Source organism: Mastigoproctus giganteus, unplaced genomic scaffold (genome assembly GCF_048544385.1).
Source record: "Mastigoproctus giganteus isolate SK-2022 unplaced genomic scaffold, ASM4854438v1 scaffold_15, whole genome shotgun sequence".
Lineage (NCBI taxonomy): Eukaryota > Metazoa > Arthropoda > Arachnida > Uropygi > Thelyphonidae > Mastigoproctus > Mastigoproctus giganteus.
The window spans coordinates 2,951,483-2,964,709 of record NW_028328292.1 but is presented as its reverse complement, the minus strand read 5'-3'; the positions used below and the strand labels follow the sequence as shown (position 1 = coordinate 2,964,709).

At 33.8% G+C, this 13,227-nt stretch overlaps 1 protein-coding gene across 2 annotated transcripts in view; it reads right to left on the bottom strand.

The window, feature by feature from the left end:
• LOC150074911 (cytoplasmic dynein 2 intermediate chain 1) overlaps nt 1-13,227 on the bottom strand; it is a 466,509-nt gene that overhangs the window by 436,818 nt on the left and 16,464 nt on the right. For both annotated transcript variants that reach the window (XM_090389329.1, XM_090389330.1), the window contains exons 2-3: nt 10,660-11,347; nt 2,984-3,024 (exon numbers count right to left, since the gene is read on the bottom strand). In XM_090389329.1, coding sequence (XP_090245455.1) covers nt 2,984-3,024; nt 10,660-11,347 — 729 coding nt within the window. The remainder of the gene's footprint in view (nt 1-2,983; nt 3,025-10,659; nt 11,348-13,227) is intronic.

Sequence of the window (13,227 nt, the reverse complement as noted above, 5' to 3'; positions counted from 1 at the left end):
TGAGAGTGCTACCTGCTTTATTAGACTAGACAAAGACAGTAGGAAATTTAAAATCGAGGAAGGAGTTCGACAAGGAGACACAATATCTCCGAAGCTGTTTACTGCTGCCCTTGAGGAAGCTTTGAGAAGATTAGACTGGTCGCAGAAAGGAGTCAGTATGAACGGAGAGTACCTAAACCATTCACGATTTGCAGATGACATTGTGGTCATAAGCCACGATCCCAAAGAATTAGAGGAAAATCTTAATCAGTTATGCACAGTTAGTAAGGATTTTGGACTAAAGATGAATATGGCTAAAACAAAAGTAATGATGAACAAGTATGCCACAGAAAGGGAAATAATGATTGAAGGAGCAGTAATTGAAAAGGTGGAGTCATATACTTATCTGGGACAAGTTATTAGCTGTAATAATGATAAATGGCTGGAAGTCAAGAGAAGAATAAATTTTGGATGGATAGCATTCAGGAAATATAGTCACATACTGAAGAGCAATATCCCAGTTTGTCTGAAACGTAAAATAATGAACCAATGTATACTCCCCACCATGACTTATGGAAGTGAAACTTGGGAACTCACCAAAAGAATGGAAGAGAAGCTGAGAACTATACAGCAAAGAATGGAACGAATTATATTGGGAATCAGACTGTTAGATAAGAAGAGAAACACATGGATTAGGCAGCAAACTCAAGTAAAGGACATTCTTATCAAAACTAAGGAACTAAAATGGTCTTGGGCAGGACACATAGCTCAAAGACATGATGACAGATGGACTAAAAAAATAACAGAATGGTACCCAAGAGGAGCTAGAAGAAAACCTGGAAGACAAAGGCGGAGATGGATAGATGAAATTCATAAGTTTTTGGGTAGTAAATGGATGGCCAGTGCTCAAAACAGAAGGAACTGGAAAGTTCATCCTGCAGTGGATTGAAAATGGCTGATGATGATGATGATGATGATTATTTATTCATGTTCCTATTTTTATGAGATGACTGCAATTGTTAAACAATAATGTTCATTAATGTATTAAATATTATTTGAATTTAAAATTTTTGTTCAGTATAATATAAAATTATTTAATTATTTCTTAGTTACTGTAAAATTTAAAAAAATAAAATAAAATAAAAAATCACTATTACAAAAACACTCTGTATAAGTATTGCACAAGATCCCAGGGCCTGCAAGTAATTCTTGAACAGGGACCTACAAATTTTGGAGCCAACCCTGATCACAGCTCTTTGAATGATGTCGACATCTTTCAGTGGTTCCTTGACTTCAGGAACAAAATGAAGTTGCAAAAAGGAGGGCTATGTCTGGTGAGTACAGTGAGTGTGACAGTACTCTCACTTTTTTGATAGCCAAAACTCAAAAACAAAGAGAGCCTTGTGGCTTGGTGCATTGTCGTGCAAGAGGAACTAACTTCCATCTGCTCCATACTGAGGCCACGTGATGGATTCTCTGCAACAAATGACTAAAAACATACAGATAATAGGCAGCAGTGACACTTTGGCCATTGAACACAAACTCTTTTGTGCACAATTTCCTTGCTATCCTAGAAAGTGGTGAGCATGGTTTTGATTTTTGACTTTTCTTGATGAACTTTTTTGGCTTTGGGAGAGTTAGCCAAATTCCACTCTGCATTTTGTTGCTTCACTGTGGGGTCATACTGAAAACACCACGTCTCGTTACCCATAACAACCAAATTCAGGAAGCTGCATTTCAGCAGCCTCAATCAGTTCTCTGCAGTGTTCAATTCATGCCTGCCATTAATCACCTGTTAACATATACAGAACAGACCACACACAGACCTTCACTTTCTTCAAATCCTGGGTTATTATTTGTCGAATGGTTTCTTTATTAGCACACAGATCTTCTAAAATCATCTGGAACATTGCACATCAGTCACTAGTAATTATTTCCCACACCTTTCTATTCAACTCTGGCATTTGAACCATTTTTTGCTAGGCTTGAATGTTTGTCGTCTTCCAGCTCTTCCATTGGTGAAACGTTTATGCCACTCGAACACACATTCATAAGACAGACAGTTCTCTCCATACACTTGCTTTGTCATATGAAACATTTCCATGGCACTTTTGCTCAATCAAACCCAAAACTTGATGTTTACTCTTTTTTCCATTGTCCCTCCACAATACAGACACAGGAGAGATGTGCAGTTCAGCCCAGACTACATTCTGAAATCGTGATAATTTCTTCTGACCTTGACTGTGGTGCTTGAAGAACAATCACTCTTTCATTTTGTGTTTACTTCTGGTAGATGACAGCACCAGCATTTGTCCAATAATCAGTCCTGTTTTCCAATTGCTTCTGTGTATATATTTCCAAAAAGATATGAATTCTTTGTAACCAACTATATTATAACAGTGAAATGGAGAAGGGACCAAATCAAGTACAAAAAATAGATTTCTCCATTGTAAATTTGCATAGTTAGTAATTATAATTGTACGTTATACAATTATGGTCAATGTTATTTGAAATAATAAAGTAACAGAAGGTTTAAGGGAGAAACTGCATCTTCCTAACAGTGACATATTGCATAAATAAAGGCACAAGAGTATGGTTTCTCTTCTTGTTACAGGATGCTGTACATTTTTATTTACATTACATGGCTAAACCAACTATCTATCCTACTTCAAACATGACCAAATGAAAAAGTGTGTGCAGTTACCCAATTTCCACCATGCCAAAGGAACCAAGTTCATGAAATTCTCAACAATAGTGAGTTGTGTGTAGACCAACAGTCATGTGCAAAAAACAAGTGGAGGGGTGCTTTTGTTGCATAGCAATCAGGAAAACACATAACAGTGGTAACATTTAACTGGAAACACTTGAAGTATTGGGGTAAAGATACTCACACAGCCCCAACCTTTTCCCATTCTAGCACACTCATCTGTTTGACACTGGAAGCCCTCATATAATTAAAAGTGAATATTTAGTTTCAACTGAATACTGAATTTTAAAAACTTACTGATTCTTCACAACTCTGTTTACTTTCCTCTGTTGAAATAGCTAAAAAATTAAATAGAATAAAGACAGCACTTAAAAATCAAAAAAAGTAATTAGAAATCAAAAATATTAGCATATATATATATAAAACGTATAAAAAATGAAATATTCAGAATATATTTTATTTCAATTTATAGACTGAAAAGCAACCTTTAAACAAGACAAAAATTACTGTTTACAATAAAGTAAAATAAGAGAATCTGAAACCAAATACAAAAAAAAAAAAAAATATATATATATATCAGCACATCTACTTACCTATATACAGCTCAACCTATAAAAAATGCCATCTTATAATACACATGTAAAGTTAAGCACATGTTTATTTGTCACCTTATCCACCAATATACACACAAAAACCACATTACAACGTGTTGCACTTTTTATCATTAGTGTTATTTCAGTCCATGGGTGCATGTTGCATATTTTGATTTGTTAAATATTGTGTTATAAAGATTTATATAAAGTTCCAGTATATACATATTCTTACTACCTGTACTGTAAACAAATGATTGCAAAAATGGTGACAATGTTTCAGAAAAATGGAAAGCATTAAATACTGAAATAAAATTGGAAGTTTTAAAATATTGACAAAAATGGTTTCCAACATGGATCCAGACAGTGAAAGAAACTGAACATTCAAAAGACACTCAAATGATCTGATAATCAGTTAGAGATTTATTTTGGAAGAGGGAAAAAGCAAGCAAGCTAAACAATCAACATCACATTCATCCTTTCCAAAAACTGGCCCAATACAAGATTTCTCCATCTGATTCAAAAAGTTATCACAAAAAAAAACAAAAAAAAAAAAGCTTAATTAATAATTTTAATAATTTTCTTAATAACCTTTGAGTTTTAATATGTTATTTATCATCCATAGTGTAATACAGTGGTTCCCAATCAGTGTGCTGTGACCCTTTGTGCCATTAATATTCGTCTTTTAACCTAAAGTGTGCCCTGAGTGATAAATATTAGGAACCACTGGTGTAATATGTATTGATAAAAATAAGTTTGAAAATGGGACAAGAAATGACAACTGATAGCTTTTATATTGCAAGTTAGTAGGATCCTGTTGTATATACCTGTCCTGGCAATCCCCTTTTCACATTTTTTTAAGTAGATTAAACTTTTCAAGAGTGTCATCGGAACAGCTATATTAACAATATTAATATTAATACTGCTCATGCAATACTAAAAAAAAAAAAAAAAAAATACAGGCACTCCCCAACTTATGTAATACTCAACTTACATAAATTTGACTTTGTATTTTTTTGCCAGCCAATGCAAACTGGAAAAAATATGGAAACATATTTTGCATCCCAAAGGAATAAATGGAGATATTGTGAAAATATCGTAATGTGAACTTAATAACACATTGTTTTTTTTTTTTTTTTTTTTGGTAATTCATTCCAAAACCTCAAAAGTCGAAATTTTCACTATATAACTAAACTATTTAACTATCTAAAAGGTCATTTTTATAATGGAAATTGTATTAGTTTTATATAAATTTATGTCAAATAAGCAACAACACAAAAATCATTTTTAACTAAAGAATGCATAAACCAAACACGTGGCCAACACATTTACAAAATGCTACTATTGGCTAAGAGTAAGGGCTATGCAGTCCAGCCAGAGAATGATCTACACTTTCGTCATTCATCTTACATGCAGCTTGTAGCCGTAAAGAGTATTGTGTACGGCATGTGCATTTTTGTATGCAATAAAGAGTTCTTTTTCATCTTACATAAAATATGATAATATTTTCTTTTCTAAGAAGCAATTTTGAATGCCTTTGTGATATTTTTCAAAAGCACATTTCTGGAGGTCACAACTATAAAATAATAAAAACAATTTGCACTTTCCGGTATATTGGGCTTTTCTGTTAGTGAAATCTATTATAAACGGGTAGCAAACTCGATCTTATTGCATTTGCGATAATACCGATAACTGGAATTGTGTGGGTTTTTACGTTATTATGGTGAAATGTGTTTCCCCTTCACTGAAATCTTTAATCATATAATAAACAAATACATTTTCAGAATCTTCTCTTCATTCCTATTTACTTATTACAATGATGAAGGGAAAGCGACCAATGGAAATTGCAGGTGGTGGCAGTGCTAGGAAACGAAACAAAATTGATTTAGAAATGAAGATGAAAATGATTAAGAAGTAACAAGCAAGACAAAGTTTGTCATCTATTGCATGGGAATTAGATCTCACTGCTTCAACAGTGAATACTAATTTAAAGGACAGTGCATGTATAAAAGAATATGTTAAAGGATCAACGCATTTAAAATCAGCAGTGATCACAAAACAGTGTTCAGGTGCTATATCGAAGATGGAAAAGCTATTAAAAATATGGATGGAAAATCAGATTCAGAAGCAAGTGCACCTGAGTCTGATGGCCATTCAAGCAAAAGCAAGAAGTATTTATGAAGATATTAAGGATAAGTATGGTGAACCCCAAGCCAAGTTTGTGACAAGCAATGGGTGGTTTAATAGGTTCAAGCATCGCACTAGTTTCCACACCGTTAAAGTCAAATTTTTGTAATTGCACACTTTCGTAATTTTGTACACTTTTAAAATTTTTCCTGGGCATGAGATAAAAAAATTTAATAAATAATTCTATTTACATGTTAGTCGAACATTTCTTTTTTGCTTCAATCAAATTCAGTGTGCATAGTTGCGAGTACTGCATAAGCCTTTAGGGAAATTCTGACTTACATAAAATTCAACTTATGTAGAGTTCTGCTGAACACAACCCTTACGTATGTTGGGGAGTGGCTGTATATGTTTTCTATCCAGCTGACTTTTGAATTTTCCCAAAACATCATCCTCACAATTTATTCCACTGAGTCACCGGATAAAGGAAAACTTTCTATGATCCATTCTATAACTTTTTGTCCTTAATTTGAATTTATGCCTCTCACCATCATTAAATACCAAGAAAATTTCACTATCATTCATTTTACTATCCCTTCTCAGAGTCTCATAAACCTACATTAATATTATGAACTTATGGAAGCTCTATAGCTCACATATTCCTCGCCATCTTCTGAGGGTACACTTTTTGTAATCTCTTTGGACCTTTCAAGAAGCTCAACGTCTTTTTTTTTTTTTTAAGTCTGACCACCATACCAGTACATTATTCCAAGTGCAGTCTCACAACTGATTCATATAGTGCAAATACAACCCTCCTATCTCTAAAAGCAACTATTTAATAAATCATCACCAGGACATCACAGGACCTCCTTGGGATATATCAGGATAGTAAACAATAATATGTACAAACAGCAGTCTGTCCATATAATAATGCAAGGAGCGTTGTAAAAAAAATGAATGAATATGAATCTAGTCAGGTAAATTGATGCTGATTTGTAGGACATAATGCAATCTGGAGATAAGGCAAGGAGAATTTCATTGGAGTGAATACAGTCTGTACAAGAGAGATGGGTGGGTTGCTTTGAATCAAAAGCTGTCGAATAGCAACCAGTTCATTTCCAGGATCTGGTCGAGTCAGGCAGAAGTTTAGTTGTGATGGTCAGGTGTGATACAGGCCAAACAACAGCAAAAGAAAATGATATGATATTTTTAAGCAAATGTGATTGCCTTGTTATGGATGACTTTAACTTACCTCTTATAAAACAGAAATTGGTGAGTGACAATAGATCAAATGGGATCAGATTTTGGAATCAACTCGTTTACTGTTTATTCTAGAATTCCAGAGCACATACAAGAGACTTAAATGTCCCTGATTTGATTTTTGCCAAAAATCTCATTGAACCTACAGTGGATTGAGGTATTGATTAGGCTGTGTTAACTAGAGAGACAACTGCACTTTGGGGTACAAACACATTTGCAAAGTGTTTACGGGATTTATCCTAGAAGCCACTAATATATTCATTCTAATGTAGAAGTGCCATAAAAGAAAGATGCCAAAATGTATGACAAAAGAGAGGTCTGCTGAAAGGTTTAATTGAGAAAAATAAAAAAAAGCATGGGGATAGTTGTAGCATTAGGCACCAATTCATATTGCCATGTTGCAATTTTTCCCAGACAGAAGCAAGATCTTCCAAAACGATATGTTACATCATTGGACCCCCCCCCCCACTGTGCACAAGTGGTTTGAGAAACACAGTGAAGGTATTAACCATCTTGATTTGTCTCACCTCAATCCAATTGAACACCTGTAGTATGTTTTGGAATGGGAAGCAAGGCATATGGACACACAACAATCATCTATTACGACACTGTGGAAAGCCTTACAGGTAGCATGGGTTTAGATCTTCAATGCTAGGTAAATAGCAGCTGTTATCTGTGTGAATGATGAACACAATATTGGGTAGGTGGTCACAATTCAGTGGTGTGTGTGTGTGCACGCACGCATATATACTGAGTGTGTATATATGTATATGCGAATGTGCCTAAAAATGGCCAATATCATCATCAAGAACTTATAGAGATACTTAGAATGGTTTTATTCATACTGTTTCCTAAATAATGTTGCAACAGTCCAGCTAAGACCACAGGTGGAAGATGTATCTTTACTGATTACTTAGATTTTACTCGTTAAGTGATACCACTAAGGAATTATATTAAAAAACGCTGTTAATTTTCCAACAGAGAAAAAAAAAAGAAATACGAAAATATGTGAAAAATTTGTCTAAAATGCAGCTACAGTGGAACTTCTCTATTACAAACTTCTATTTAACGAATTTCTCTATATTACGAATTTTTTTCGCAAAACATTGCACCTTGAAACGAAATTACATGTAAAATTAACCCCATATAGCGAAGTGTTAGTCTCTCTATAACGAATTTTTAAAAAAATTAGTAAAAGCATTTTTTAAGATTTTCAAGCATTTACTGCTAAACAGCCGCTCAAATATACGACCTCCTTCCCTCCGAAATTACGCATTAGCATCTGGAATTAATCATCCTTTTAGTAAATACTTGTGGCCATTGATGCTGTAGGAGGGTCTTTGTTTCATTTTTGTTATAGTTATAAAACCAAATGGGTTTTCTTAAAAGTGGTCATAAACTTTACAATAAATAGGATAGATTTGTAAATTGATGTTGGTTCAGGGGAAAATGAAATTCGCTGCAGTAAGCCTTTAGCGTGCTGCAGCGGCAATACATAGAATGCTACCATAGTCGATTTTTAGTAACACCTACTGAGTGACATTCGCTTCTCACCTCAACCGTACCATGTGACCTTCCTGTCAATCATTATATGATATGTCCGTTCTCATTTAACTGGACTCCTAGTAGATGGTTTTCATGAATTTTTTTTTTTTTAATTTCTTTCTTTTAGAACAATTTGTCATCAGTCACATAGGCTATATGCTCTTGTATTTTTTTTTTTTCTGAAAAGTAACATACAGCATACATTAACCGTAAATTTTTTTTCGTGTATATATGAATGAAAGTCGTATATTTCTTCAAAGTGATTGATAGGAAGTCACATGATACTGTTGAATTGGCAAGCGAATGTCACTGATTAGGCGGTACTAACAATTCACTATATGGCCAGCGCAGCGAAGTTTGCGGTGTATGTATCAGCAAGAGCTGCAGTCCAGTAATTTTTACATTTATGGAAACAATGTCAAAGAGAAAGTGTTTAAGTATTAATGATAAAGTAAAGATTCTTCATGATATTGACCAGGGTTTTAAGAAAAAAGATATTGTGGAGAAATATGGCATACCTGCAAGCAGCTTATCTACGATTTTAAAAAATCAAGAATCAATTTTAAATGTAATTGAAGGAGGAGCAGACAAGAAGCGAATTAAGTTGTGTATATACGAAGATGTTGATAAAGCTGTTCTAAAATGGGTGCAAATGATACGTGAAAAGAATATACCAATATCGGGTCCAATAATTAAGCAACAAGCTCTGAAATTTGCACAGTCCCTGGGACATACAGAATTTAATGCAAGCACTGGGTAGCTAGATAAATTTAAGAAGCACCACAGAATTGTGGAAAAGGTTATTTGTGGAGAAAGTGTTAATGTAAGTGAAGAAGATTGCAACAGTTTGAGGAACAATACCTTAAAGAAGATTTTGGAAGAATATGAACCTAAGGATGTTTTTAATGCTGATGAAATGGGTTTACGGTTTAAATGTTTACCGAATAGAACACTTGCTTTTAAGGATGATAAATGTTTTGGCGGAAAACAAAGCAAAGAAAGAATCACTGTGCTAGTTGGAGCAAATATGACAGGAAGCGAAAAATTAAGACTTTTAGTCATCGGAAAATCAAAAAACCCAAGATGTTTTAGAGGTACAAAATCTTTGGAAGTTGACTACACCTTTAATAAAAAAGCATGGATGACCAGTGATATCTTTGAAGACTGGATATTAAAACTAGACAAGCATATAACAAAAGAAAAAAGGAAAATCGTGTTGGTAACTAACAACTGTCCAGCACATCCTGCCAGTATTTCTGCCAAACTTAAAAGTGTGAAGTTATTGTTTTTACCGCCAAACGTGAAGTCAAAACTCCAGCCAATGGACCAAGGCATTATTAAAAATTTTAAATTTCATTATCGAAAGAGAATAATAATTAAGATTGTCAATGCATTATCAGAAAATAGAAACTTGGAAGTTACAATTAACCTTAGAGATTGCATCTCTGAACTGGCAAAAGTTTGGACAAACGATATCACTGAATACACTATTCAAAATTGTTTTTCGAAAGTGGGATTTGCATTGAATACAGAAGTCAAACATCAACTGGATGAACAAGATGAACTGCCCCTTTCACAACTGAAAAACTTTTGGACATTATTAGAATCGTCTGGAAACATCGAAAATGAAATAACACTGGATAGTTATGTTTATGTAGATCAAGATCTGATTACAACAGAACATCCGGGGTTAGATGCGATCATGATCACAAAGAAATTAACGATGACACTGAAGACACATCAGAACAACCCATTGAAAAGCCAACTCGTGAAGAAATGATTAACGCTTTTAAAATGGTTCGTATGGGTCTAAAGTTTTGTGAAAATGTTCCTGATAATGTTTTTAATGCTCTGAACAAATGTGAGGTTTTCTCTGAGAATCAGACATTTTTTAATTGTACTGTGCAAATGAAAATTACGGATTTTTTTTATATTTGTGATACTTACCGGCGAAAATTGTGTAAACGTAATTTAAATAAGTGTTTTTGAAATAAAATACATTAAAAATAAATGTAGATTCATTTTCATTTTCTAATTAAATAACAATTTCTAATAAAAAAGATATTCTCTGTATAACGAAATTTCTCTATAATGAATTTTTCGCTGGATTTATCAAATTCGTTATAGGGAAGTTCAACTGTATTTCTTTTCTAGTAACTGTTGTGATTAGATAAAATGGAACACTGAAAATTCTAAGTTACAATATAAAAATATTTTTTATCATCATCAATTTATTTCTGTTCTATATTTTGTAGACTGAATTTCATAAATCACAGTTAATGAAGACAATTTCACTTTAGAACAAACTGCTAAAAGTAATACATTTTTTAACAAAAAAGGTGTTTAGATTTTGATCTTTTGTTATAAAATAACAAATTTAACAACTTGTATCAACACTTCTCTTAAACTTTCACAAAATCATTAGAAGTATGAAGAAATATAAGTACTCACCCTTTTTTTTATTGTCTTCTACATTTTGGTGTTCATATTTAGCATTTGAAGACTTCCTAATTGTACCAGTTCGGGGTCTCTCTGTGAAATTTTCTCCCTCTTTTAATTTCTCAGGCAATTTTTTTAATGTTTCCTCCTTTTCTACATGTTTAGACTTTCTAGGCTGAAGTTCTGTAAAATTTCTATTATTCACTTTATCAGTCTTCACCTTTGGAACAGATTTAGAACTTTCTCTATTTGGAGTAGCTTTCAAATATTCCTTTAACTGACTCTTTTTTTCTTTAACTGGAGCATTAGGACTCTTCTCTGATGCAAATGATCTTGCCACGGCCTTAGGCTTTCCATAATTTTGCTGTCTTTTCTCACTAGTTCTGTCTGGGACTTTGTTTTCTGTTTTCTGAGTCTTTGTCAAGCTATCCTTTCTTTGTTTGGATGATTGTAACTGTTTTCCAAGATTGCTGTTATCCTGCCTGGAGTAGATTTTTGATTTACTTTTTTCATTATGAAGGAGTTTGTCTTGAGACCTTGATGGTCTGGTCTTTGAATCATTGTGAGTTCTTTCTGTACTTTCAGTTCTGCGATTCTGAACTCTATTAGAAGCAGCAGGAGTATGAAGATTTGCAGGCCTTGTAACACTTGCACCTCTTTCTGGTCTTGTTTGCCTACTGCGGTCTCTGCTGTTAACTCTCTACAAAAAAAATTAAATAGTAATAATTTTTTTTCATGACATTAAAACTATTCAATGTTTTCCTTTAAGTATGAATTCTGGGTTTCACTAACACTATAATTTCTCTCTTTTTTTTTTAATGGCAAAATCAATTCTGCAGTAACAAAAAGATATAGCATTAGCCAAACAGTTTACCAAAAGACCTTCCAACTACTTCTCCAGTAGATGTCCTCAAAAAAAATAAAATAAAATAAATAACTACATGAAACTAAAAATTAGATAGAAATAAATAATAAAAATTTTAAAAAATATATAAATAAATAAATATATATATACAGTATAAATATAAACCTATGTGTTTCCTCCCTTGTTTCCTGCTGACCTTTGAATATTCCAAAAAAACTGTCAGCTTCAACTACCCAGAGGTAACTTATTCCAATAAAATAATACACTTACTAAAAGAAAACTTCCTACAATCCAATATAAATCTCTCACCCTATAATTTGAATTCATGGCACCTAGTTCTGGAATCATTTATAACAGAGAAAATTTCAACTTCATTCATTTTACTATCTCCTCTCAGAACCTTATGGACCTCATTCAGATCCCCTCTACGGTGCTTGGTAGCTAAGCTCTGTAGCCCACATATTTGATGTCTTTCCTCATATGGGTGCCTTTTACAGATCTCACCAAGCAGGTTGCCCATCTTTAGATCTTAGGTTCAGTATGCATACTTAGACAGATAATTTCAAGTGGATAACCATTCCTCTCCCCCCCCTCCCAGTTATCCTTATTTTCCAAACTTTACTTCAGGCACATGCAGACAAACAGGCCTCAGCAGAAAGAGGAAGGTATGATTGCCAAGGTTTGGAGAGAAAAGAAAGGGAAACCACACAAGAAACCAACTGCCTTATACAATGGGATTATAACCCTCCCATCTCTACAAGTAAATCATTGATAAAACACCATGGTGCCATCTGTTACGCTGCTCAGAGAACTTTGTGCCCAACTGTGTTGTAACTTCCAAATTTCTTGCTTCCTCTACTGTTTATAATTCAGCCCCACCAAGTGCATAAGTTATTTTGGGTTAGCAATTCCCTAGGTGTAACACCTTGCATTCTTCTGCATTAAAATATAGTAGACTTTCGAAATAACACACCTTAAGGGATTCAAAGTGCCGTTATTTTGATTTTTCCGTTATCTAGAATGTTTTATTTTTAATATATTTAATGCAGAAATAATGAGTCTAAATAAGAAATAGAGTAATATTAAGAACGCAATTTTATTAACTACACATAAAATACATAAACACGTTGACAATCCAATGTTATATTCTGCCATTAATACATTCCTACTTATGCCCCATTCTATTTTCTTTATTGTATCAAGTTTAATTTGTGCAGGTAACACAGTGGTATCATCACCATCCTCCCCAGGCTGCGGTGAAAAGAACCGTGTTCGAATCCTGTCGATGACGCGAGGAACTTTTATAGGCTTTTTTCACTCCATGACTGAGTTAGTGGGTCTCAGGGGTGTACAGCAAGGTCCCCCCCCCCCAGAAAATGGGATTTTTCATCCAGCAAAACAGGAAAATCGAGCAGAGAACACACGCAATTTACAGACACAATACACACAGGTATATGAATTAACATTCCGGATGACCCTAATGTAATAGGATTATATCAATTTGGATTAGCATTAGTAAAGGAGCATGATGCAAGAAAGCAAGCTTATATAGCATCGGCCAAAAAAAAAAAAAAAACCTTCTCATTTCACCCGTCCACTTGCCCCAAATGTTTTTCTAGTTCTGCCTTGAATCTATTTAAGCTATCAACTTCTAAAATGAGAGATGGAAGTTTGTTCCAGTAATCAACCACCCACTGGCTAAAGGCAAACTTTTG